At 41.7% G+C, this 25,999-nt stretch overlaps 1 protein-coding gene across 4 annotated transcripts in view; it reads right to left on the bottom strand.

Annotated features, from left to right (window-relative positions):
* Positions 1 to 25,999, bottom strand: part of Patr-1 (Protein associated with topo II related - 1) — a 308,440-nt gene that overhangs the window by 235,634 nt on the left and 46,807 nt on the right. For all 4 annotated transcript variants that reach the window (XR_010948786.1, XM_067760228.1, XM_067760230.1 and 1 more), the window contains exons 2-3: positions 1,490 to 1,874; positions 47 to 373 (exon numbers count right to left, since the gene is read on the bottom strand). Coding sequence is in view for 3 of the 4 variants with exons in the window: in XM_067760228.1 (XP_067616329.1) it covers positions 47 to 373; positions 1,490 to 1,874 (712 nt within the window). In the remaining variant the exon portion in view is untranslated. The remainder of the gene's footprint in view (positions 1 to 46; positions 374 to 1,489; positions 1,875 to 25,999) is intronic.

The raw sequence follows: 25,999 nt of genomic DNA, 5'->3' as shown, positions 1-25,999 counted from the left end.
ATAAAATTTGAGTATATCACCTTCGCGATATGGTATTACTTAATACCTTTGAATTGGGAAAATTGCGTTTGTTTCTGCAAGTTTTGCTGATGAGGAGATATTTGTTGCTGCTGTGAAGTATGCACCGAGTTCGTCTTTAAGACCTGTTTCAATGGACAATTATACTGTGCAATGTTTTTCTGATGTTCTTGTGAATAAGTAGGAGGCGGTGCTAACTGCTTGCGTATGGTTTGCTCTATTATTAAATTTTTCTCAATATCTTCCAATGTGCAAAAATTGGGATTAGAAGTAATATTGTATGTGCCATGTGTAGAGTTTGGAAGTGCCTGTTGATATTGTATAAGCTGATGTGACTGGTTTAAGGTCCCAGCACCTAAACAAACAATAATACTGTTATTTCCGCGCGGAAAGTATATCAGTTCGTTAATTGTATTGAAGACTAACAAAGTTCGTGCTCGTGTGAAAAAATTAATACATATCGCTGCTCTATGTGGGGAACTTCTACATTTCGTTTGTTTGCATGGAAGACTCGCACGTTTCAATAGCGTAATTTTTCACAGCAAATTAACGAAACGTCAGTTTTCCTCACAGAGAACCGAAATGCGTTTGTCTTCCACGGAAACAATCAACTGTGCTAGTCTCCCACACATATAACGAGCTGTGCTACTTTTTTCCGCGAGTAACGAAGCATGTGGTAAAATTTTCCATTAGTGCACCATATTTTGACAAGGGATTCTCCTAGATGCCAAAACTAAATTTTTCATCTTCCTGGGGCTTCTAAATTTTACATGCAATAAAATAATTTTTTTTTTTGCCCAGAGGGGTTTCCGTCACTCAACCAGCCGGGTTAGCCCCGTTGTTTACTTTAACTCTAAACTAAATATCAAAGTGGATCTGATCCAATTCTTCGGAAAAATGGGCAGTTTTGTGACGTATTTTCCATCGGATGAAGAAAATGCCTAAACTTTAACAACAATTTATTTGACTACTATGATTAATTACTTTACGGAAGTGAAAGGGGATTCAATGGCTTGATAAGCGCAATACAAAGCTTTATAGCTTCAAAGCTTCCGCAACCCAATTGTCAACCTCACTTACGCGAGGCGAGGCTCTGGCGACCCCAAGTTCCCCATGGAAATAGGGGAGGAAGGCGGTATGGACTAGAAGGTTTAATGTGGTCATATTAATTGTTCCCGAGATGGTCGGGCTAGTACCTTAATCGTGCTTTGTTACCGCAACGTACCGGATCTATATCCAGCAAAGGACCATCAACATCGATAACACTTCCCAAAATCTTCGGGGAGCGTTACTGTTGTTGTTTTTGTTGTAGCAGTGCTTCGCCCCATCCAATAGGTGCAACCGATCAAAGGGGAGTGTCTTTAGCGTTAATACAACAACAACACTGAAGTGAAAGTTTTGATAAAAGACAAACATTTTATGTTTTACCCGGAATCGTTAATAGTGCACTAATGGAACATAAGCTATTTACCTTGAAAGTATGTTGCCCGGCTATCAAATACTAACGAACTACTACAGGGAGCAGAAGCCCAAACGCTTGGATCTAATCTAATCCCAGATGACTCGTCAAAACTTTCGACATCGTCGAAATCCATTTCGACGTCGTCCAATTTCATTTCAGAGAGATTTAAGTCTAAATCAGAATCTATTAATTTAACCACTTGTTTTGTTGAGATTATATTTGATTTCGAAGGCGACGACTTTGGCGATCCTACATGATCTGTAAGCCGCACCATGTTCTCGTGAGCTGCTTCCCAGTCACCATTTGTGGCAGATCCAAAAGTTTCATCGTTAAGAGCATCATACTCTTCCTCTGAAGGTTCAGCTAATTGCCCACCGCTCTCATTGTACTCGAACTTGTGGAATAAAATAGAGAGTAATAGAAAATTATTTCATTTATTAATAGTATGCAGTAGGGGCACTCATTTAATCGTATAAATGCCTTATAAAGTGTGTAAACGTATAAATTTATCTAGTGCGTAAACGAACTGTCAAATTTTGTATGAAAAATCATTTACACAATTTGTCTAAATTTACGCACACATTTCATGGTGTAAACGCGATAAACTCAAAAGAATGCAACCTTGCAAACATAACAGCCGTCATTTTCATCAGAGATCTCCAACATCAGCAAGTCATTTACAAGAATATCTTAGTAAAGACATTTTAGTTTTGATTTTTTACTTAATCTTGGCATTTTTTAATTTGTATAACAATCAGAAACTTTTTTTGGCAATAATACAGCTGATCGACAATTAAGTTTATCAATAATATTACTAGGTGCGTTCGTATAACAGCGTGTGTAAATGGATATAATTTTACACCTTATAAATTGATATGCTTTAATGATTCCCCCTAGTATCTTAAAAATATGGGTAATTCTATACGACAGCATGACACTGCTAATACACGTCCAAAAATATCGAGAGAGGTGTCAAAAGACGCGTATTGACCTCGACAACAATATTCCGAATACGGAAAAACAAATTTTCAGCCCAATTTTAAACGAAAATTCCGTGCGAGTTTTTTCCCTTCTCCCATTCCTCGTATTCTAAAAAAAAATTCCTTGTGAGTTTTTTCACTTCCCCCTTTCCTCCTATTCTGAACAATGTTCGAAAAAGCGGAAACCGGTTATGGGAGAAAAGTAGGTATTATGAATGTGAGGGAGAGGGAGATTTCTCTGCCATTTCATAGGAGTTTTTTCACTAGTTAAATTAAAGGGAATGCATCAAAATAGTTAAAGGAAATTGGTTACTTTAAGAAAGAACACTTATTTGTACAAATTTGTGCTAAAATAGTGTTACGAATATTAGCAAAACTAAGAGGTGCTGCTATCTCTAGGCCGATGCTAAGCAGTGACGTGAATTCACATCAATAATTCAATCATTATGTATCTACATAAACGAAACAATAATTGCGTCTACACATATGTACAATGTACGTATACGAGCAGCGGAAAGTCAATTCACAAACACATGCATATATCTGAGATACTCCTGAAAGTATGCAATGAGAGAAGCTATAAAATCGTGCAATTGTAGTTACAGCTGAGAAGTTTGAGAGCTGATGGCAAGTAGTAGATTCAGGAAGGCCTAGAAGATGCGAACGTTGAAATCAGAGAGTATAAAAGGCAGCAAATGTAGAGGCGCTGGAATTCAGTTTTGAGTTGAGCTATGAAGCAGTTATTGATTAAGCACGCAATCTGGCGGGCAATAGTAGAGTTTCATTTGAACTATGAATCAGTTTGGTTGTTAAGCAAGCTAGTTGCAAAGTATAAGTGTTATTGTGAATTACTTTAATAAAGGCCATTTTTCCATTATTCAATATTGGAGTTATTTATTCAACAGTTTAGCGATACGAACTTAGCAAAAGGGCAAATAAGAGGATTTGCTGGTAAATTCGTTACAATTGGTGTCAGAAGAGGAATTGTTGAATAAATTCCGAAGATTGCGAATACATCTTGGACATGGCAAAGTTAAGTGAATTAAGGATCCATCAACTGAAAAAGGAGTTGGAGAACCGTGGATTGAATACAACCGGCAATAAGGTCGAACTTCAAGCACGGCTACGAGAGGTAATAGAGTCAGAGGGAATTAATGTGGACGATGATGTCTTTCATCCTGATGGCGACGAGACAACAACAAAAATTGAGGAGAAAACCGAAACATCGCAGACAGTTACGAGCACAGACTTGAACATGATTTTGGTGGCAATATCTGCCCAAACATCGACAGTGTCATCTCAACTGGCAGAACAGAAGACATATATGGCATCTCAAATGGAATCACAAGAAACGCGTACTTCAGAAATGTCGACACAGATTACATCGAAGATTGAAGCACAAGAAACGCGTATTTGAGAAATGTCGTCGCAAACGTCATCTCAACTGGAAGGACAGAAGACATATATAGCATCGCAACTAGAGTCGCAGGAGCACCGTATAACATCCAAGATTGAAGCACAAGAAACACGTATAACAGAAATTTCATCACAAATATCCACAAATATGGCATCTCAACTGGAAGAACAGAAGGCATATATGATATCTCAGTTGGCTCAGCAGTTGAAAGCGCAAGAGGATCGCATATCATCGCAGTTGGAGGGTTTTAGTGAACGACAAGATAAAATGGAGGCTGAGATAGATGCTTTGAAAGATCGGATTCAGGAGTTACAATTGAACCGTCCAATCACTTCAGCGTCTACTCTGAAGGTAAAATCATCAACGTTATATGGTTCTGTTCCTTTCCAGGCATTTAAGCTTCAATTTGAGAAGACGTCGGCAGCGAACAACAGGAATGCCGAAGATAAAGTTGCAGCATTGTTCGTGGCTTTAAAAGGACCAGCTGCTGAGATCCTACAGACCATCCCAGAGTACGAACGTAACAGTTACGAAGCATTGATGGCTGCTGTAGAACGAAGATACGGAAGCGAACACAGGAAACAGATCTACCAAATAGAATTGCAAAACCGCTACCAAAAAGCAAATGAGACATTACAGGAGTTTGCTTCGGATGTTGAAAGGTTGGCTCATTTGGCAAATGCGGACGCACCCGTAGAGTACACCGAGAGGGTAAAAATCCAGAGTTTTATAAATGGCATACGGGACGTAGAAACGAAGCAAGCGACATATGCAAACCCAAAACGCATATTTACAGAAACGGTATCCCATGCACTGACTCAGGAAACAGCGTCACTTTTGAGTAAGCCCGCATACGAAGCTCATCGCGTGGAAGTGGAAAGGCCAGATTGGGTATACACAATTTTGGAAGCACTGAAGGGGTTACAACAGAAAAATGCCGGAGTTATGAAGTGTTTCAAGTGCGGTAACCCAAGTCACATTGCACGTCATTGCAGCACCGGCCCTGGTAGTTCCAACTTGGGTGGCCGTAAACGCAAAATGGGGGGAGATGAGCAACAGCGTGCCAGATGTAAAAATCGAGAGCTAGCTCCAGCTGCCCTGCGATATCTGTCTCGCAAATTGGAAGAAAATCGAGTAGTCTTAACGCCAGAGGAAATGTGGATGGCAAAGAACGTGTACTGACTGTCGATACGGGCGCATCTCATTCCTTGATTCGATCTGATTTGGTCTACAGGAGAGTAAAGCCATTACCTGGAGCGAGGTTGCGTCCCGGTCACTGGCGAGTATAACCAAGTCCGGGGAGAAGTGATCTGTGAAGTCTTAATTGGGAAGGTCATGGTTTTACACAAATTCGTTGTGGCGGAGATTGTTGATGAAGTTATATTGGGAGTGGATTTCTTGGTTGACCATGGCATCAAGATCGATATGCAGAGAAGGGTGATGCGTTATGAGAAACAAGATGTGCCACTTAACTTCAGTTTGGAAAAAGGGTTCAGCAGTAAGCGAATGCTGGTGGAGGAGATTCGACAGAGACCACGAAAGTCAAGGAAAGTAGATCGAGCAAAGGTTGATGGATCGAATGGGCCAAATAAAGCGAAATCAAAAGTACCTGCGAGAAAAACACTGGCATTGACAAACCCTAATGGACGCACTAAAACGACTGAAAGAATTTTTCAGAAAGAATGTAAGGGTGGTTTCAAGCCAGCGCGCACTACTGTTGTGAAACGTCCAAACGATAATGATGATGCAAAGTCAATCTGTCAAGTGCAAGCTCTGCGAAGAAATTCATTGGCCAAACAACAGAGTGCGAGGGAACGATCAAGAATAACGAGTAGTAAGATGAAACGCAGGTACAATGAGAACAAAAATTCGGAAGGTTTCTTGGAGGGAGATTTGGTACTGTTAAACAACCCTCACCGGCGGAAAGGTGTTCCAGCCAAATTTCAGTGCAGTTGGGAAGGCCCGTACAAGGTTGTGAAGAAGATCAGTGATACCATCTACCGCATACAAAGCATTGGGAAACCACGGAGTAGAAGAGTGGTACATTTGGAGATGCTAGCGACGTTTAGATCGGGAGATTTGTCTGATCGGGACGATCAGACTTAAGTGGAGGGCAGTGTTACGAATATTAGCAAAACTAAGGGATTCTGCTATCTCTAGGCCGATGCTAAGCAGTGACGCGAATTCACATCAATAATTCAATCATTATGTATCTACATAAACGAAACAATAATTGCGTCTATACATACGTACCATGTACGTATACGAGCAGCGGAAAGTCAGTGCACAAACACATTCATATATATGAGATACTCCTGAAAGTATGCAATGAGAGAAGCTATCAAATCGTGCAATTGTAGTTACAGCTGAGAAGTTTGAGAGCTGATGCCAACTAGTAGATTCTGGGAGCGCCTAGAAGATGCGAACATTGAAATCAGAGAGTATAAAAGGCAGCAAATAATTGATTAAGCACGCAATCTGGCGGGCAATAGTAGAGTTTCATTTGAACTATCAATCAGTTTGGTTATTAAGCAAGCTATTCGTTGCACAGTTTGAGTGTTATTGTGAAGTACTTTAATAAAGGCCACTTTTCCATTATTCAATATTGGAGTTATTTATTCAACAGTTTAGCGATACGAACTTAGCAAAAGGGCAAATAAGAGGATTTGCTAGTAAATTCGTTACAATATGTATTTACATTCTACCACAATATTCTCACTGTTAATACAACAACAACAACAACCACAATATTCTTTAAGTCGAAAAATATATCATAAGCAACGGAAGAGCTCTTCGCATATTTGATGCAGCCATCCAGAAATTGCGCAAGGATTTTTTAAGAAGGCTTAAATAAATTTTGGCATATGGCGAAAGGCGAACTCAACTCGACTTGGCCGCCAGAAAATTGCTTTGCAGAATGAATGCAGGCAACTCCGGCGGATTTGTGTTATCCCGCCGGTCTTCTTATGCTCCTCTGTTGATGTTGCTGTGGCACCAATTCATTACTCATTTCAGTGAATACCACATGAAATGCAATAATGTGCATTGTTTATACCCTATTTCTTAATTTCAAACAAATTGGCAACAATAATTAAACTTTACAATTTTTTAAACAAAATAAGAAATTCGCAACGAAATTTCAATCGACAAAACAGCTGACTTCGAAAATTCGAAATTCCTATTCCCCAATTATTCTTCTCCCTAGGAGAAAAGAATTTTTCCGCGGGAATAAAAAAATCCGCGAGAACAAAATTCCGCGAGAATATTTAGAATTGGTCTGTTTATCTCTGTCCGGAGATATTTGCAGTGGACGCGTATTAGCAGTGTCATGCTGTCGTATAGAGTTGCCATTTTTTATAAGCGCGGCCGAAGGCAGAAAAGTGTTCTGCGCAAAAATACTATGGATCCCACCCCCGGTTTCGAAAGGACCCGTGGGTAATTTTTCGGTTTTTCGTTAATATTGTGACGAATATTAGCAACACTAAGGGATACTATCATCTCTAAGCCGATACTAAGCAGTCACTTGTATCTTAATAAACAAACCAATCATTATGTCTACACATATGTACATACATACAGCAGCGGAGAGATACTCACAAAAGTATGCAATCATCAGCAAAGTAGTTCTCACACATACACATGCATATTTCTGAGATACTCACAAAAGTATGCAATCATCAGCGAACTAGTGAATTCTAGAAGAAGAAACGCCTAGAAATATGCCAACGAGGACACCGAAGAGTATAAAAGTAGCACCAGCTGCGGCATGAGCAATCAGTTTAATTTAAGCAAGCTATTGGTTGTGAAATATCAGTGTTATTGTGAAGTACTTTAATAAAGGCCATGAAAAATATTAGAGTTATTCATTCAACAATTTAGCGATACAAACGTTAGTAGAAGGTGTAAAATAAGCGGAGTTTCATTAAATTCGTTACAATTGGTGTCAGAAGAGGAATTGTTGAATAAATTCCGAAAATTTTGGTTACAACAAGGACATGGCAAAAAGGAGTGAATTGAAGATCCAGCAACTGAAGGAGTTGGAGAGCCGTGGATTGAATATAACCGGCAATAAACTCGAACTTCAGGCACGACTACGAGACGCAATGGAATCAGAAGGATTTAACGTAGAAGAGTATGTCTTTCATCTTGATGGCGATGAAACAACAAAAATTAAAGAGAAAAACGAAACATCGCAGGCAGTTACCAGACTTGAACATGATATTGGCTGCAATATCTGCACAAACATCGACAGTAACATCCAAGATGGAAGCACAGGAAGCACGCATAACAGAAATGTCATCACAAATATGTCATCAAAACAGGAAGAGCAGAAGACATATATGGCATCTCAACTGGAAGAGCAGAAGACATATACGGCATCCCAACTGGAATCACAGGAGACACGTATCTCATAGATTTCGTCAGAAATAACATCTAAAATTGAAGCACAAGACGCACGAATATCCGAAATGTCGGCACACATTTCAGCACAGGTATCATCGCAGATTTCTGCACAACTGGAAGCGCATATGGACGAGAAAATAATGCAGTTTGAAAAAATCGAAGCCGAGGTGGATGCTTTGGGAGGACGTATCCAGGAGTTGCAACTTAATCGTCCGGCTGCTTCAGCGAGTAATACGAAGGTAAAAACTCCATCTTTTGATGGTTCTCTTTCTTTCCAGGTCTTTAAGCTACAGTTCGAGAAGACCGCAGCAGTGAACAACTGGAATGCTGAAGATAAAGTTGTTGCACTGTTCGTTGCATTGAAAGGGCCTACAGCTGAAATCTTACAGACAATTCCAGAGTGCGAACGGAACAACTACGAAACATTGATGAGCGCTCTAGAGAGGCGATACGGAAGCGAACACAGGAAACAGATATACCAAATTGACTTGCAAAACCGATACCAAAAATCGAATGAGACTTTGCAGGAGTTTGCATCGGCCCATCTAGCAAATGCCAACGCACCCGTGGAATACACCGAGAGGGTAAAAATCCAGAGTTTTATAAATGGAATACAGGATGTCGAAACGAAACGAGCTACATATGCGAACCCAAAGCCAACATTTGCTGAAACGGTATGCCATGCACTGACTCAGGAAACTGCCTTTGAGTAAGCCAGCGTACAAAGCCCATCGTGTGAAAGTAGAAAGGCCAGATTGGGTGGACACAATTTTGGAAGCACTGAAGGGATCACAACAGAAAAACTCTGGAGTTATGAAATGTTTCAAGTGCGGCAACCCAGGCCACATTGCACGTCATTGCAGCAGCGGTCCTAATAGTTCCAACAATGTGGGTGGACGTAAACGCAGAGCTGAAGGAGGTGAGCAAATCTCCAAGTCCACTCAATCGTTAAACTAAAGCGAGTCAGCTTCAAGGGGCGACAGCTGGCTCCATTGGAAGAAGGTCAAACAATCTTACTGTCGGAGGACATGTGGATGGAAAGGAACGTTTACTGACTGTAGATACGGGTGCATCTCATTCCATCATTCGAGCGGGTTTAGTCAACAACAACAACAACTATTGCACGGAGCAAGATTGCGTACAGCCACGGGAGAAGACCCCACGGTTCTAGGAGAAGTAGCATGTGAAGTCGCAATTGGGAACATCACGGTAGTACACAATTTTATAGTGGCAGAGATTGTTGATGAAATCAAAATTGGAGTGGACTTCTTAATCGACCAAGGCATCAAGATCGACATACAAAGCAAGACGATGAGATATAAGAACATGGAAGTGCCACTTAATTTCGGCTACGAGAGAGACTACAGCAGTAAACGAGTGCTGGTGGAAGAGAGTCAGCAATTACCACAAAATCAGAAGCAGTCATCTGGGTAAAGGTTGATGGAGATTGTGGGACAAACAAATTGTGGGTTTTCGAAGCAGTAAACAAATCAGCACCGAACGTACTTGTAGGAAAACCCCTGGCTATGAAAACAAGATAGACATATTCTGGTAAGAGTACTCAATTAGTTCAATTCTCCACCCAAACTGACCAAAGGAGCTATATTGGGAAGATGCCAAGAGGCTGAAGTAGTTATTAACTGTGAACAGCCCCAGGAACACGTTCCAACTAGTAATACTGATCTTTCAAATGACATTACGGCATTCCTCCGACTAGAGGAAGACTATCGGAGTAAGGCATAAAACTGCTCCTGAAGTACGCGAACATATTTGACCAAGATGGCTCCAAACCAGGCCGCACCAACGTTGTGAAACATCAAATCGACACTGGAGATGCGAGGCCGATCCGCCAAGCTCCTCGTAGTGTTCCACTGGCGAAGCGGGAAGTTGTAAGTCAAATCATACAAGAAATGAGCGACAGCCTCGTCATCGAACCATCAGCTAGTCCATGGAGCTCACCGGTAGTACTTGTAAAGAAGAAGGATGGAGAAATTAGGTTTTGCGTGGACTACCAGAAGTTGAATGACGTTACGAAAAAGGATAGCTACCCATTGCCAAGAATTGACGACACTCTGGACTCGCTATCTGGTACAAAATGGTTCTCCACACTGGACTTGAAAAGCGGCTACTGGCAAGTTGAGGTGAAGGAGGAAGATAAAGAGAAACAGCCTTCAGTGTCGGTGATGGTCTTTGGCAATTGACATTGATGCCTTTTGGACTATGTAATGCACCAGCTACTTTTGAAAGACTCATGGATCAGGTACTGAAAGGACTACATTGGAAAACATGCTTAGTGTACCTATACGACAAATCGTATTGGGAAAGAACTTCGAAGAACATCTGAAGAACTTGGAGGAGATTTTCCAAAGAATAGCTGGTGTTAGTCCCAAAAAGTGTTCTCTGTTCAAGAAGCAAGTTAGTTACTTGGGTCATAAAGTAACCACAGAGGGCATCTGCACTGCGAATGAAAAGAAAGAAGCTGTAAAGGATTGGCCAAGACCACAGAACTTGCAGGAATTAAGAAGTTTCCTTGGGCTATGCACATATAACCCCCGGTTTGTACCAAACTTTTCCAGCGTAGCCCATAGCCTCCATGAGCTTACAAGAAAAAATAAAGCTTTTGAATGGAAGAAGTGGCGTTCCAAACATTGAAGGAGCGTTTGTGCACTGCCCCAATGTTGGCATATCCGATTCCAGGAGCAACGTTTATTCTAGATACAGATGCGAGCGGATATGCTATAGGAAGCGTTTTATCACAACTGGTCGATGGATAGGAGAAGGTAGTTGCATATTACAGCCGTTCAATTGGTAAACCAGAGAGGAACTATTGCGTTACACGGAGAGAGCTGTTGGCATTGGTAGAGTGCATTAAACATTCTCACAAGTACCTCTACGGGCAGCGATTCCGCGGCAGGACAGATCACGCAGCGTTAAGATGGCTCTTGCAGTTCCGTAATCCAGAAGGACAATTGGCATGGTGGATCGAGCGACTACAAAGCTATGACTTTTCCATTGAGTATCGAAAAGGTAGTACCCATGGAAATGCTGATGCAATGTCACGAAGACCATGTAGTTTGGAATGCAAGCACTGTTCAAAGGCCGAGTCTAAAGAAGACATTATAGATGTCCGGCTAATGACTATAACATGTACGGATGAATGGGACAAGGAACAACTAAGGAAGTATCAGCTAGAAGATACTGATCTGTCACATGGTATGCAAGGGCTCGAACGAAACGAAAGACCAAATAGAGAGATGTCAACAGAGAGTTCCATTGCGAAGTCATACTGGGCACAGTAGAACAGTTTAGAATTGATATCGGGTTGCTTGCATCGAGTATAGGAGAGTGAGGAAGGTCAATGCAAGCAGAAACTGATAGTTGTTCCCAGAAAGAGGATTCCTGACGTGCTCAACGAGCTGCATAATGGTCCAAGCGGAGGTCATCTTGGAATAACGAAGACGCTCGAGAAGATTAAACAGAGATTCTATTGGGTTGGTTGCCGTCAGTCGGTCACTGATTGGATTGCGAAGTGCGACGTTTGCAGCAGAGCGAAAGGGCCCAAAACCCGAATTCATGGCCTGATGAAGCAATATAACTCAGGTGCGCCATTTGAAAGGATCGCTATGGATGTCGCCGGTACATTTCCTACTAGCAACGGCGGAAACAAATATGTACTGGTAGTTATGGATTATTTCAGCAAATGGCCAGAGGTATACCCAATCGCAAATCAAGAAGCGGAAACAGGAGCAGAAGTGTTTATAAACAATTGAGTTGCAAGGTATGGTGTACCAATGGAGTTACATTCTGACCAAGGCAGGAATTTCGAATCAGCTGTGTTCCAGGAAATGTGTAAATCATTGGGCATTCGAAAAACACGGACAACTGCATTGCATCCTCAGTCCGATGGTATGGTGGAACGATTCAATAGAACATTGGAGCAGCACTTAAGAAAGGTAGTGGACAAGTTCCATAAAGAGTGGAATACCCGCATACCATTATTCTTGATGGCTTACCGATCAGCAGTGCATGAGACAACGGGCCACACCCCTGCAAAAGTAATTTTTGGCAATAACCTTCGACTGCCAGCTGATTTGAAGTTTGGGATAGATGCCGATACGGAGAGAATGTCAAGAAATCCACTGGTGTTTTGGAAGAAGAGCTGAGGAAATACACGATCTGATAAGGCAACGAACAAAGATTATGAGTGACAAGATGAAAGCCAGATACGATAAAGCAATTAATTCGGAAGGTTTTCAGGAAGGAGAATTGGTGCTGTTATACAACCCACAACTGGGAAAAAGGTTTGTCCCCGAAATTGCAGTGTAACTGGGAAGGCCCATTCAAAGTTGTAAAACGGATCAACGATGTAGTTTACCGCATGCAAACCATTGGTAAACCACGAACCAAAATGAGATACTCACAAAAGTATGCAATCTTCAACGAACTAGTAAATTCTAGAAGGAGAAACGCTTAGAAATAAGCCAACGAGGAAACCGAAGAGTATAAAAGCAGCACCAGCTGTGGCATGAGCGATCAGTTTGATTTAAGAAAGCTATTGGTTGTGAAGTATCAGTGTTCTTGTGAAGTACTTTAATAAAGGCCATTTTGCATTATTGAATATTAGAGTTATTTATTCAACAATTTAGCGATACGAGCGTTAGTAGAAAGTGTAAAATAAGCGGAGTTTCACTAAATTTGTTACAATATCTTTTGAACGACTTAAAATTTTTCTTTTCCGTATTCGGATTATTGTTGTCGAGTTTAATATGTGTCTTTTGACACCTCTCTCGATATTTTTGGACGCGTATTAGCAGTGTCATGCTGTCGTATAGAATTACCATGTTTTATAAGCGCGGCCGAAGGCCGGCAACGCAGAAAGGTACTGCGCAAAAATACTATGGATCCCACCCCCGGTTTCGAAGGGACCCGTGCTTCAATTTTCGGTTTTTTGTTAATATATCTTTAAGGACTTAAAATTTGTCCTTTCCGTATTCGGATTATTGTTGTCGAGTTCAATACGCGTCTTTTGACACATCATTCGATATTTTTGGACGCGTATTAGCAGTGTCATGCTGTCGTATAGAATTACCAAAATATGCTTTACAAATACACATATGCAATCCCATATAATAGCCGGGGGTAAAAGTCTAGTTGAGGAGTCGACTGCTAATACGCTACCAAAAATATCGAGAGGTGTCAAAAGACGCGTATTGACGTCGACAACAATAATGCGAAGGCGGAAAAGAAAAATTGTATCTCTCTTCGGAGATATTTGCAGTTGAAGTTGGCGGTTTTCATGTGGTTGTTGTAATGTTGGTTACCCACCAAAAAAAATTGTGAACATAAGTGTTTTGCGCGGATATAGTTTTGTCCGAAACCGGGGGTGGGAGGGACCCGCGGGTCATTTTTCGGTTTTTCGTTAATATCTTTTGAACGAGTTAAAATTTTTTTTTGCGCCTTCGGATTACCAATACTGATGTCAAGACGCGTCATTTGACACCTCTCTCGATATGAGAAACAAGATATGCCACTTAACTTCAGTTTGGAAAAAGGGTTCAGCAGTAAGCGAGTGCTGGTGGAGGAGATTCGACAGAGACCACGAAAGTCAAGGAAAGTAGATCGAGCAAAGGTTGATGGATCGAATGGGCCAAGTAAAGCGAAATCAAAAGTACCTGCGAGAAAAACACTGGCATTGACAAACCCTAATGGACGCACTAAAACGACTGAAAGAATTTTTCAGAAAGAATGTAAGGGTGGTTTCAAGCCAGCGCGCACTACTGTTGTGAAACGTCCAAACGATAATGATGATGCAAAGTCAATCTGTCAAGTGCAAGCTCTGCGAAGAAATTCACAGAGTGCGAGGGAACGATCAAGAATAACGAGTAGTAAGATGAAACGCAGGTACAATGAGAACAAAAATTCGGAAGGTTTCTTGGAGGGAGATTTGGTACTGTTAAACAACCCTCACCGGCGGAAAGGTGTTCCAGCCAAATTTCAGTGCAGTTGGGAAGGCCCGTACAAGGTTGTGAAGAAGATCAGTGATACCATCTACCGCATACAAAGCATTGGGAAACCACGGAGTAGAAGAGTGGTACATTTGGAGATGCTAGCGACGTTTATATCGGGAGATTTGTCTGATCGGGACGATCAGACTTAAGTGGAGGGCAGTGTTACGAATATTAGCAAAACTAAGGGGTGCTGCTATCTCTAGGCCGATGCTAAGCAGTGACGCGAATTCACATCAATAATTCAATCATTATGTATCTACATAAACGAAACAATAATTGCGTCTATACATACGTACTATGTACGTATACGAGTAGCGGAACGTCAGTGCACAAACACATTCATATATATGAGATACTCCTGAAAGTATGCAATGAGAGAAGCTATAAAATCGTGCAATTGTAGTTACAGCTGAGAAGTTTGAGAGCTGATGGCAACTAGTAGATTCTGGAAGCGCCTAGAAGATGCGAACATTGAAATCAGAGAGTATAAAAGGCAGCAAATAATTGATTAAGCACGCAATCTTGCGGGCAATAGTAGAGTTTCATTTGAACTATCAATCAGTTTGGTTATTAAGCAAGCTATTCGTTGCACAGTTTGAGTGTTATTGTGAAGTACTTTAATAAAGGCCACTTTTCCATTACTCAATATTGGAGTTATTTATTCAACAGTTTAGCGATACGAACTTAGCAAAAGGGCAAATAAGAGGATTTGCTAGTAAATTCGTTACAATATGTATTTACATTCTACCACAATATTCTCACTGTTAATACAACAACAACAACAACCACAATATTCTTTAAGTCGAAAAATATATCATAAGCAACGGAAGAGCTCTTCGCATATTTGATGCAGCCATCCAGAAATTGCGCAAGGATTTTTTAAGAAGGCTTAAATAAATTTTGGCATATGGCGAAAGGCGAACTCAACTCGACTTGGCCGCCAGAAAATTGCTTTGCAAAATGAATGCAGGCAACTCCGGCGGATTTGTGTTATCCAGCCGGTCTTCTTATGCTCCTCTGTTGATGTTGCTGTGGCACCAATTCATTACTCATTTCAGTGAATACCACATGAAATGCAATAATGTGCATTGTTTATACCCTATTTCTTAATTTCAAACAAATTGGCAACAATAATTAAACTTTACAATTTTTTAAACAAAATAATAAATTCGCAACGAAATTTCAATCGACAAAACAGCTGACTTCGAAAATTCGAAATTCCTATTCCCCAATTATTCTTCTCCCTAGGAGAAAAGAATTTTTTCCGCGGGAATAAAAAAATCCGCGAGAACAAAATTCCGCGAGAATATTTAGAATTGGTCTGTTTATCTCTGTCCGGAGATATTTGCAGTGGACGCGTATTAGCAGTGTCATGCTGTCGTATAGAGTTGCCATTTTTCATAAGCGCGGCCGAAGGCCGCCAACGCAGAAAAGTGTTCTGCGCAAAAATACTATGGATCCCACCCCCGGTTTCGAAAGGACCCGTGGGTAATTTTTCGGTTTTTCGTTAATATTGTGACGAATATTAGCAACACTAAGGGATACTATCATCTCTAAGCCGATACTAAGCAGTTACTTGTATCTAAATAAACAAACCAATCATTATGTCTACACATATGTACATACATACAGCAGCGGAGAGATACTCACAAAAGTATGCAATCATCAGCAAAGTAGTTCTCACACATACACATGCATATTTCTGAGATACTCACAAAAGTATGCAATCATCAGCGAACTAGTGAATTCTAGAAGAAGAAACGCCTAGAAATATGCCAACGAGGAAACCGAAGAGTATAAAAGCAGCACCAGCTGCGGCATGAGCAATCAGTTTAATTTAAGCAAGCTATTGGTTGTGAAATATCAGTGTTATTGTGAAGTACTTTAATAAAGGCCATGAAAAATATTAGAGTTATTTATTCAACAATTTAGCGATACAAACGTTAGTAGAAGGTGTAAAATAAGCGGAGTTTCACTAAATTCGTTACAATTGGTGTCAGAAGAGGAATTGTTGAATAAATTCCGAAAATTTTGGTTACAACAAGGACATGGCAAAAAGGAGTGAATTGAAGATCCAGCAACTGAAGGAGTTGGAGAGCCGTGGATTGAATAGAACCGGCAATGAACTCGAACTTCAGGCACGACTACGAGACGCAATGGAATCAGAAAGATTTAACGTGGAAGAGTATGTCTTTCATCTTGATGGCGATGAAACAACAAAAATTAAAGAGAAAAACCAAACATCGCAGGCAGTTACCAGACTTGAACATGATATTGGCTGCAATATCTGCACAAACATCGACAGTAACATCCAAGATGGAAGCACAGGAAGCACGCATAACAGAAATGTCATCACAAATATGTCATCAAAACAGGAAGAGCAGAAGACATATATGGCATCTCAACTGGAAGAGCAGAAGACATATACGGCATCCCAACTGGAATCACAGGAGACATGTATCTCATAGATTTCGTCAGAAATAACATCTAAAATTGAAGCACAAGACGTACGAATATCCGAAATGTCGGCACACATTTCAGCACAGGTATCATCGCAGATTTCTGCACAACTGGAAGCGCATATGGACGTGAAAATAATGCAGTTTGAAAAAATCGAAGCCGAGGTGGATGCTTTGGGAGGACGTATCCAGGAGTTGCAACTTAATCGTCCGGCTGCTTCAGCGAGTAATACGAAGGTAAAAACTCCATCTTTTGATGGTTCTCTTTCTTTCCAGGTCTTTAAGCTACAGTTCGAGAAGACCGCAGCAGTGAACAACTGGAATGCTGAAGATAAAGTTGTTGCACTGTTCGTTGCATTGAAAGGGCCTACAGCTGAAATCTTACAGACAATTCCAGAGTACGAACGGAACAACTACGAAACATTGATGAGCGCTCTAGAGAGGCGATACGGAAGCGAACACAGGAAACAGATATACCAAATTGACTTGCAAAACCGATACCAAAAATCGAATGAGACTTTGCAGGAGTTTGCATCGGCCCATCTAGCAAATGCCAACGCACCCGTGGAATACACCGAGAGGGTAAAAATCCAGAGTTTTATAAATGGAATACGGGATGTCGAAACGAAACGAGCTACATATGCGAACCCAAAGCCAACATTTGCTGAAACGGTATGCCATGCACTGACTCAGGAAACTGCCTTTGAGTAAGCCAGCGTACAAAGCCCATCGTGTGAAAGTAGAAAGGCCAGATTGGGTGGACACAATTTTGGAAGCACTGAAGGGATCACAACAGAAAAACTCTGGAGTTATGAAATGTTTCAAGTGTGGCAACCCAGGCCACATTGCACGTCATTGCAGCAGCGGTCCTAATAGTTCCAACAATGTGGGTGGACGTAAACGCAGAGCTGAAGGAGATGAGCAAATCTCCAAGTCCACTCAATCGTTAAACTAAAGCGAGTCAGCTTCAAGGGGCGACAGCTGGCTCCATTGGAAGAAGGTCAAACAATCTTACTGTCGGAGGACATGTGGATGGAAAGGAACGTTTACTGACTGTAGATACGGGTGCATCTCATTCCATCATTCGAGCGGGTTTAGTCAACAACAACAACTATTGCACGGAGCAAGATTGCGTACAGCCATGGGAGAAGACCCCACGGTTCTAGGAGAAGTAGCATGTGAAGTCGCAATTGGGAACATCACGGTAGTACACAATTTTTTAGTGGCAGAGATTGTTGATGAAATCAAAATTGGAGTGGACTTCTTAATCGACCAAGGCATCAAGATCGACATACAAAGCAAGACGATGATATATAAGAACATGGAAGTGCCACTTAATTTCGGCTACGAGAGAGACTACAGCAGTAAACGAGTGCTGGTGGAAGAGAGTCAGCAATTACCACAAAATCAGAAGCAGTCATCTGGGTAAAGGTTGATGGAGATTGTGGGACAAACAAATTGTGGGTTGTCGAATCAGTAAACAAATCAGCACCGACCGTACTTGTAGGAAAACCCCTGGCTATGAAAACAAGATAGACATATTCCGGTAAGAGTACTCAATTAGTTCAATTCTCCACTCAAACTGACCAAAGGAGCTATATTGGGAAGATGCCAAGAGGCTGAAGTAGTTATTAACTGTGAACAGCCCCAGGAACACGTTCCAACTAGTAATACTGATCTTTCAAATGACATTACGGCATTCCTCCGACTAGAGGAAGACTATCGGAGTAAGGCATAAAACTGCTCCTAAAGTACGCGAACATATTTCACCAAGATGGCTCCAAACCAGGCCGCACCAACGTTGTGAAACATCAAATTGACACTGGAGATGCGAGGCCGATCCGCCAAGCTCCTCGTAGTGTTCCACTGGCGAAGCGGGAAGTTGTAAGTCAAATCATACAAGGAATGAGCGACAGCCTCGTCATCGAACCATCAGCTAGTCCATGGAGCTCACCGGTAGTACTTGTAAAGAAGAAGGATGGAGAAATGAGGTTTTGCGTGGACTACCAGAAGTTGAATGACGTTACGAAAAAGGATAGCTACCCATTGCCAAGAATTGACGACACTCTGGACTCGCTATCTGGTACAAAATGGTTCTCCACACTGGACTTGAAAAGCGGCTACTGGCAAGTTGAGGTGAAGGAGGAAGATAAAGAGAAACAGCCTTCAGTGTCGGTGATGGTCTTTGGCAATTGACATTGATGCCTTTTGGACTATGTAATGCACCAGCTACTTTTGAAAGACTCATGGATCAGGTACTGAAAGGACTACATTGGAAAACATGCTTAGTGTACCTAGACGACATCATCGTATTGGGAAAGAACTTCGAAGAACATCTGAAGAACTTGGAGGAGATTTTCCAAAGAATAGCTGGTGTTAGTCCCAAAAAGTGTTCTCTGTTCAAGAAGCAAGTTAGTTACTTGGGTCATAAAGGGCATAAGGGCGTCTGCACTGCGAATGAAAAGAAAGAAGCTGTAAAGGATTGGCCAAGACCACAAAACTTGCAGGAATTAAGAAGTTTCCTTGGGCTATGCACATATAACCCCCGGTTTGTACCAAACTTTTCCAGCGTAGCCCATAGCCTCCATGAGCTTACAAGAAAAAATAAAGCTTTTGAATGGAAGAAGTGGCGTTCCAAACATTGAAGGAGCGTTTGTGCACTGCCCCAATGTTGGCCTATCCGATTCCAGGAGCAACGTTTCTTCTAGATACAGATGCGAGCGGATATGCTATAGGAAGCGTTTTATCACAACTGGTCGATGGATAGGAGAAGGTAGTTGCATATTACAGCCGTTCAATTGGTAAACCAGAGAGGAACTATTGCGTTACATGGAGAGAGCTGTTGGCATTGGTAGAGTGCATTAAACATTCTCACAAGTACCTCTACGGGCAGCGATTCCGCGGCAGGACAGATCACGCAGCGTTAAGATGGCTCTTGCAGTTCCGTAATCCAGAAGGACAATTGGCATGGTGGATCGAGCGACTACAAAGCTATGACTTTTCCATTGAGTATCGAAAAGGTAGTACCCATGGAAATGCTGATGCAATGTCACGAAGACCATGTAGTTTGGAATGCAAGCACTGTTCAAAGGCCGAGTCTAAAGAAGACATTATAGATGTCCGGCTAATGACTATAACATGTACGGATGAATGGGACAAGGAACAACTAAGGAAGTATCAGCTAGAAGATACTGATCTGTCACATGGTATGCAAGGGCTCGAACGAAACGAAAGACCAAATAGAGAGATGTCAACAGAGAGTCCCATTGCGAAGTCATACTGGGCACAGTAGAACAGTTTAGAATTGATATCGGGTTGCTTGCATCGAGTATAGGAGAGTGAGGATGGTCAATGCAAGCAGAAACTGATAGTTGTTCCCAGAAAGAGGATTCCTGACGTGCTCAGCGATCTGCATAATGGTCCAAGCGGAGGTCATCTTGGAATCACGAAGACGCTCGAGAAGATTAAACAGAGATTCTATTGGGCTGGTTGCCGTCAGTCGGTCACTGAGTGGATTGCGAAGTGCGACGTTTGCAGCAGAGCGAAAGGGCCCAAAACCCGAATTCATGGCCAGATGAAGCAATATAACTCAGGTGCGCCATTTGAAAGGATCACTATGGATGTCGCCGGTACATTTCCTACTAGCAACGGCGGAAACAAATATGTAATGGTAGTTATGGATTATTTCAGCAAATGGCCAGAGGTATACCCAATCGCAAATCAAGAAGCGGAAACAGGAGCAGAAGTGTTTATAAACAATTGAGTTGCAAGGTATGGTGTACCAATGGAGTTACATTCTGACCAAGGCAGGAATTTCGAATCAGCTGTGTTCCAGGAAATGTGTAAATCATTGGGCATTCGAAAAACACGGACAACTGCATTGCATCCTCAGTCCGATGGTATGGTGGAACGATTCAATAGAACATTGGAGCAGCACTTAAGAAAGGTAGTGGACAAGTTCCATAAAGAGTGGAATACCCGCATACCATTATTCTTGATGGCTTACCGATCAGCAGTGCATGAGACAACGGGCCACGCCCCTGCAAAAGTAATTTTTGGCAATAACCTTCGACTGCCAGCTGATTTGAAGTTTGGGATAGATGCCGATACGGAGAGAATGTCAAGAAATCCACTGGTGTTTTGGAAGAAGAGCTGAGGAAATACACGATCTGATAAGGCAACGAACAAAGATTATGAGTGACAAGATGAAAGCCAGATACGATAAAGCAATTAATTCGGAAGGTTTTCAGGAAGGAGAATTGGTGCTGTTATACAACCCACAACTGGGAAAAAGGTTTGTCCCCGAAATTGCAGTGTAACTGGGAAGGCCCATTCAAAGTTGTAAAACGGATCAACGATGTAGTTTACCGCATGCAAACCATTGGTAAACCACGAACCAAAATGAAAGTGGTTCATCTGGATAGGCTGGCGGCGTTTACATCAGGAAATTTGTCTGATCGGGACGATCAGACTTAGATGGAGGAAAGTGTGACGAATATTAGCAACACTAAGGGATACTATCATTTCTAAGCCCATACTAAGCAGTCACTTGTATCTACATAAACAAACCAATCATTATGTCTACACATATGTACATACAGCAGCGGAGACATACTCACAAAAGTATGCAATCATCAGCAAAGTAGTTCCCACACATACACATGCATATTTCTGAGATACTCACAAAAGTATGCAATCTTCAACGAACTAGTAAATTCTAGAAGGAGAAACGCCTAGAAATAAGCCAACGAGGAAACCGAAGAGTATAAAAGCAGCACCAGCTGTGGCATGAGCGATCAGTTTGATTTAAGAAAGCTATTGGTTGTGAAGTATCAGTGTTCTTGTGAAGTACTTTAATAAAGGCCATTTTGCATTATTGAATATTAGAGTTATTTATTCAACAATTTAGCGATACGAGCGTTAGTAGAAAGTGTAAAATAAGCGGAGTTTCACTAAATTTGTTACAATATCTTTTGAACGACTTAAAATTTTTCTTTTCCGTAATCGGATTAATGTTGTCGAGGTTAATATGTGTCTTTTGACACCTCTCTCGATATTTTTGGACGCGTATTAGCAGTGTCATGCTGTCGTATAGAATTACCATGTTTTATAAGCGCGGCCGAAGGCCGGCAACGCAGAAAGGTACTGCGCAAAAATACTATGGATCCCACCCCCGGTTTCGAAGGGACCCGTGCTTCAATTTTCGGTTTTTTGTTAATATCTCTTTAAGGACTTAAAATTTGTCCTTTCCGTATTCGGATTATTGTTGTCGAGTTCAATACGCGTCTTTTGACACATCATTCGATATTTTTGGACGCGTATTAGCAGTGTCATGCTGTCGTATAGAATTACCAAAATATGCTTTACAAATACACATATCCAATCCCATATAATAGCCGGGGGTAAAAGTCTAGTTGAGGAGTCGACTGCTAATACGCTACCAAAAATATCGAGAGGTGTCAAAAGACGCGTATTGACCTCGACAACAATAATCCGAAGGCGGAAAAGAAAAATTGCATCTCTCTTCGGAGATATTTGCAGTTGAAGTTGGCGGTTTTCATGTGGTTGTTGTAATGTTGGTTACCCACCAAAAAAAATTGTGAACATAAGTGTTTTGCGCGGATATAGTTTTGTCCGAAACCGGGGGTGGGAGGGACCCGCGGGTCATTTTTCGGTTTTTCGTTAATATCTTTTGAACGAGTTAAAATTTTTATTTTGCGCCTTCGGATTACCAATACTGATGTCAAGACGCGTCATTTGACACCTCTCTCGATATTTTTGGACGCGTATTAGCAGTCGACCCCTCAACTAGACTATTAGCGGATATAGTTTTGGTCTCCCAAACCTGTGTTGGACACACCCAGGGTTAATTTTTATAAGCGCGGCCAAAGGCCACCAATGCAGAAAGGTGTTCTGCACAAAAATACTAAGTATACCACCCCCGGTTTCGGAAGAACCCGCGGGTCATTTGTCGGTTTTTAGTTAATATCTTTTGAACGAGTTAAAACTTTTATTTTCCGCCTTCGGATTATTAATATGTCAAGACGCGTCCATTGAACCCTCTGTTGGATCTTAAAGTTGTCTTAATAATCTTCGTAATGTTAGTGGGGTAACTATGTGTCGATATGGTAGTGTATCATATACGTCGATAAGGTGGGGTCATTTCTCGCTATTTTGCATTTGACGTTTGCTTTTTTTACTTTGATTTTTAATATTAATATAATAATAATAATAATAATTTTAATATTATATTAGATTGAAAAATTGTATTATTGCAAATTTAGATCACAAATTGTTCTAATTAAACTAAAGTGATCAAAAAAATCAAGTTGAGTTTCTTTTGGCTGGCTGGTTGCAATTGTGAAAACCATCGCATACAGTCCACTCCCGCTAAGCCGGAGAAGTCCACCCGCAACGCACAAGCGAAGTAATCCGCCACAACATTTTTTGGTCATTCGCGCCGATTTATCCACCAGGAAAATCATCAATCACCGCATAAATTAAAAAACCGTAAGTATTTTGCAAATATTATATACATATATACATAGCTTATATATTTAATAATCTTGGCGCAACTCTACAATTGCAAGTACCAAGCGACTTTCATTTGCCATCTACACACATACAAATATACATATTACATATTAACAAGGATTGCAAATTCCTTTTATGCTTTGTTCTTCGTATATTAGTAATACCTAACAACAATCAACAAGTATGTCCGCCTTTGTAAAAACCCGCGATTCCGCGCTCAATGCAATCAAACGTTATATGACCAAAAGCACGGATGTTGCATTAGCTGTAGACATCGATCAAGTTGAAAGTTATTTGCGACTCTTGAATGAGCAATGGGCTCGTTCCAACGCTGCACAAGATGGGGTGGACACTTCATGTGGTACAGAAAACACTGCATCTGAGGAGAGCACACGGACTCAAGCCGAAACTTGGTACGCATCGGCCCTAGCTAATTTTAATCGTGTTCGCAAATGTCGTGTAGAATCTCCAAGTCACAATCCAACCCATTCTACAACAGTTTCTGCCTCCATTCGTTTACCAAAAATTGAGCTACCAACTTTTTCGGGCGATTCAACTGAGTGGATTAGTTTTTATGACTCCTTTTGCTCGCTTGTTGATGGTAATGCTGCACTGTCGGACGTGCAGAAAATGCATTATTTACAGAGTTGTTTAAAGGGGGAAGCGTTGAAGGTGGTCAGCGGAGGCATGGGACTTTCTCAAGTCCCGCTTCAACATTATGCGAGTTATCGTCGAATCGCATTTCAAGGCAATGGCCGATGTCCGCAAAGCGATAAGTGACACCGCCAGTGCAATTAAAGCAGTTCTGAACTAATATCAGCAGCATGTTCGTGAACTCAAGGCATTAGGCCGCCATGTTGATTTCTGGGACGACTGGCTCGTCCATGAAATAGTATGTAAATTATCTTTTGAAACAAGGAAGCTGTGGGAGCTTTCGCTTTTAACTGATGCACCGCCAACATTTGAGGAGCTAACAACATTTCTTGAGACTCGATGTACATCGCTGTCTATGCTGTCAGCAGCAGCGCCATTACAACGAAGTAAACCCATTACTGCCAACAAACCTACCAAAGCTTTCCATGCTATATCTAATCCCAACACTAATAGTTGCCCTTGTTTCAAGGGTGCGCACAAGATTTATAGATGCGAAAAATTCATCAGCCTTGATCCTACCTCTAAATCAAAGTTTGTTAAGCAGTCACAGCTTTGTATAAATTGCCTAGGTTCGGGACCTTACAAACCTCGTTGCAATAGTTCTTCGTCGTGCCGCAAGTGTTGCCAGCGCCATTACACGCTATTACATGGAACGCCAGCAGCAACCAACAGTACCGACACCGCCGAAAACCAACAAACAACATCGAACTACGCCGCCGCAAATAACACTTCAGGGAATAGCACCACCGCTCTTTCCGCAATCGCTTTTTCGACCAATAACCCCGCCCCTGAATGTGTGTCTTCGTGTTTAGATACGAATGCTGCTCCGCTATCAGAGAACAAAACTATATTGTTGGCTACTGCTCTCGTTAAGGTACGGGATTGTCCTGGTCGCTTTCAACAAGCTCGTTTGTTGTTTGACTCTGGTTAACACGCCTCCTTCGTAACTGAGTCGTGTGTCCGAGGAGCTCGTCTACCGCCATAATTACAGGCATTGGGTCCTCACAGGGAGGACACGCTAGAGGTCAAGTTTCGCTGTCACTATCATCGAACTTTTCTGATCAATGCTACGCTATCAATGCATTAATTTTACCAAAAATCACCGGGAATTTACCGACTCAAACCGTTAGTATAACTTCGTGGCCACATATCCAAGGGTTGTCCCTAGGAGACCCGCAGTTTATGAGGCCTGGTCCTATTGATCTATTGATAGGTATGGACGTAATGGAGACGCTAGTTTGCTCGGAGATTCGAAAGGGTTCATGTGGGATGCCTACAACTCAACGCACAGTGTTCGGTTGGACGATCTTTGGAAGTGTAGACAATCCAGCAACGCCGTGTTTCCAAACTTATTTTTGTGAGGTGCAACTCGAAAGAGATTTGGCGAGGCTCTGGGAATTGGAAGACGCACCGGAGAAAACGTATCTAACAAGGGAGGAACAATTTTGTGAAGAGCACTTCGAAGCAACGCATACCAGATCACCGGACAACCGTTTCATCGTCGAATTGCCGCTAAAGCCTGATGTAAGCCTAAGAGTCTCGAAACCAGGCGGTTCGTAATCTCTTACGCATAGAAAAGAAACTCGCCGCCGATAAAGATTTACGTGCCAGCTACAATGAGTTTATGCGAGAGCTCATAAGAATGAAGCACATGGAAGCTGCTGTCAAAACATCGAATCCCACATATTATATGCCCCATCACCCCGTGATTAAGGAGTCGAGTTTTACGACCAAATTAAGAGTTGTCTTCAACGCATCCGCTAAGACAACAAATGGGAACTCTCTCAACGATGCACTGTTTGTCGGTCCGCAACTGCAACAAAGCTTGGTTTGTATACTGTTACGCTTCCGAACCCACCGTTATGCCGTCACTGCGGACATTGCGAAAATGTACCGTCAGCTATGTGTTTCACAGAAACACGTAGACCTGCAGCGGATTGTTTGGCGAAGTGACCCATCACAGCCCATTCAAGACTACACGATGATTCGACTTTATATGGACGATCTTTTAACCGGCGCTTCGAGTGTTGGTGAGCTTCAGTCCTTGCAGCAAAGTGTCTCCA

Source organism: Eurosta solidaginis, chromosome 1 (genome assembly GCF_040869045.1).
Source record: "Eurosta solidaginis isolate ZX-2024a chromosome 1, ASM4086904v1, whole genome shotgun sequence".
NCBI lineage: Eukaryota > Metazoa > Arthropoda > Insecta > Diptera > Tephritidae > Eurosta > Eurosta solidaginis.
This window is presented reverse-complemented; position numbering and strand designations above follow the sequence as displayed.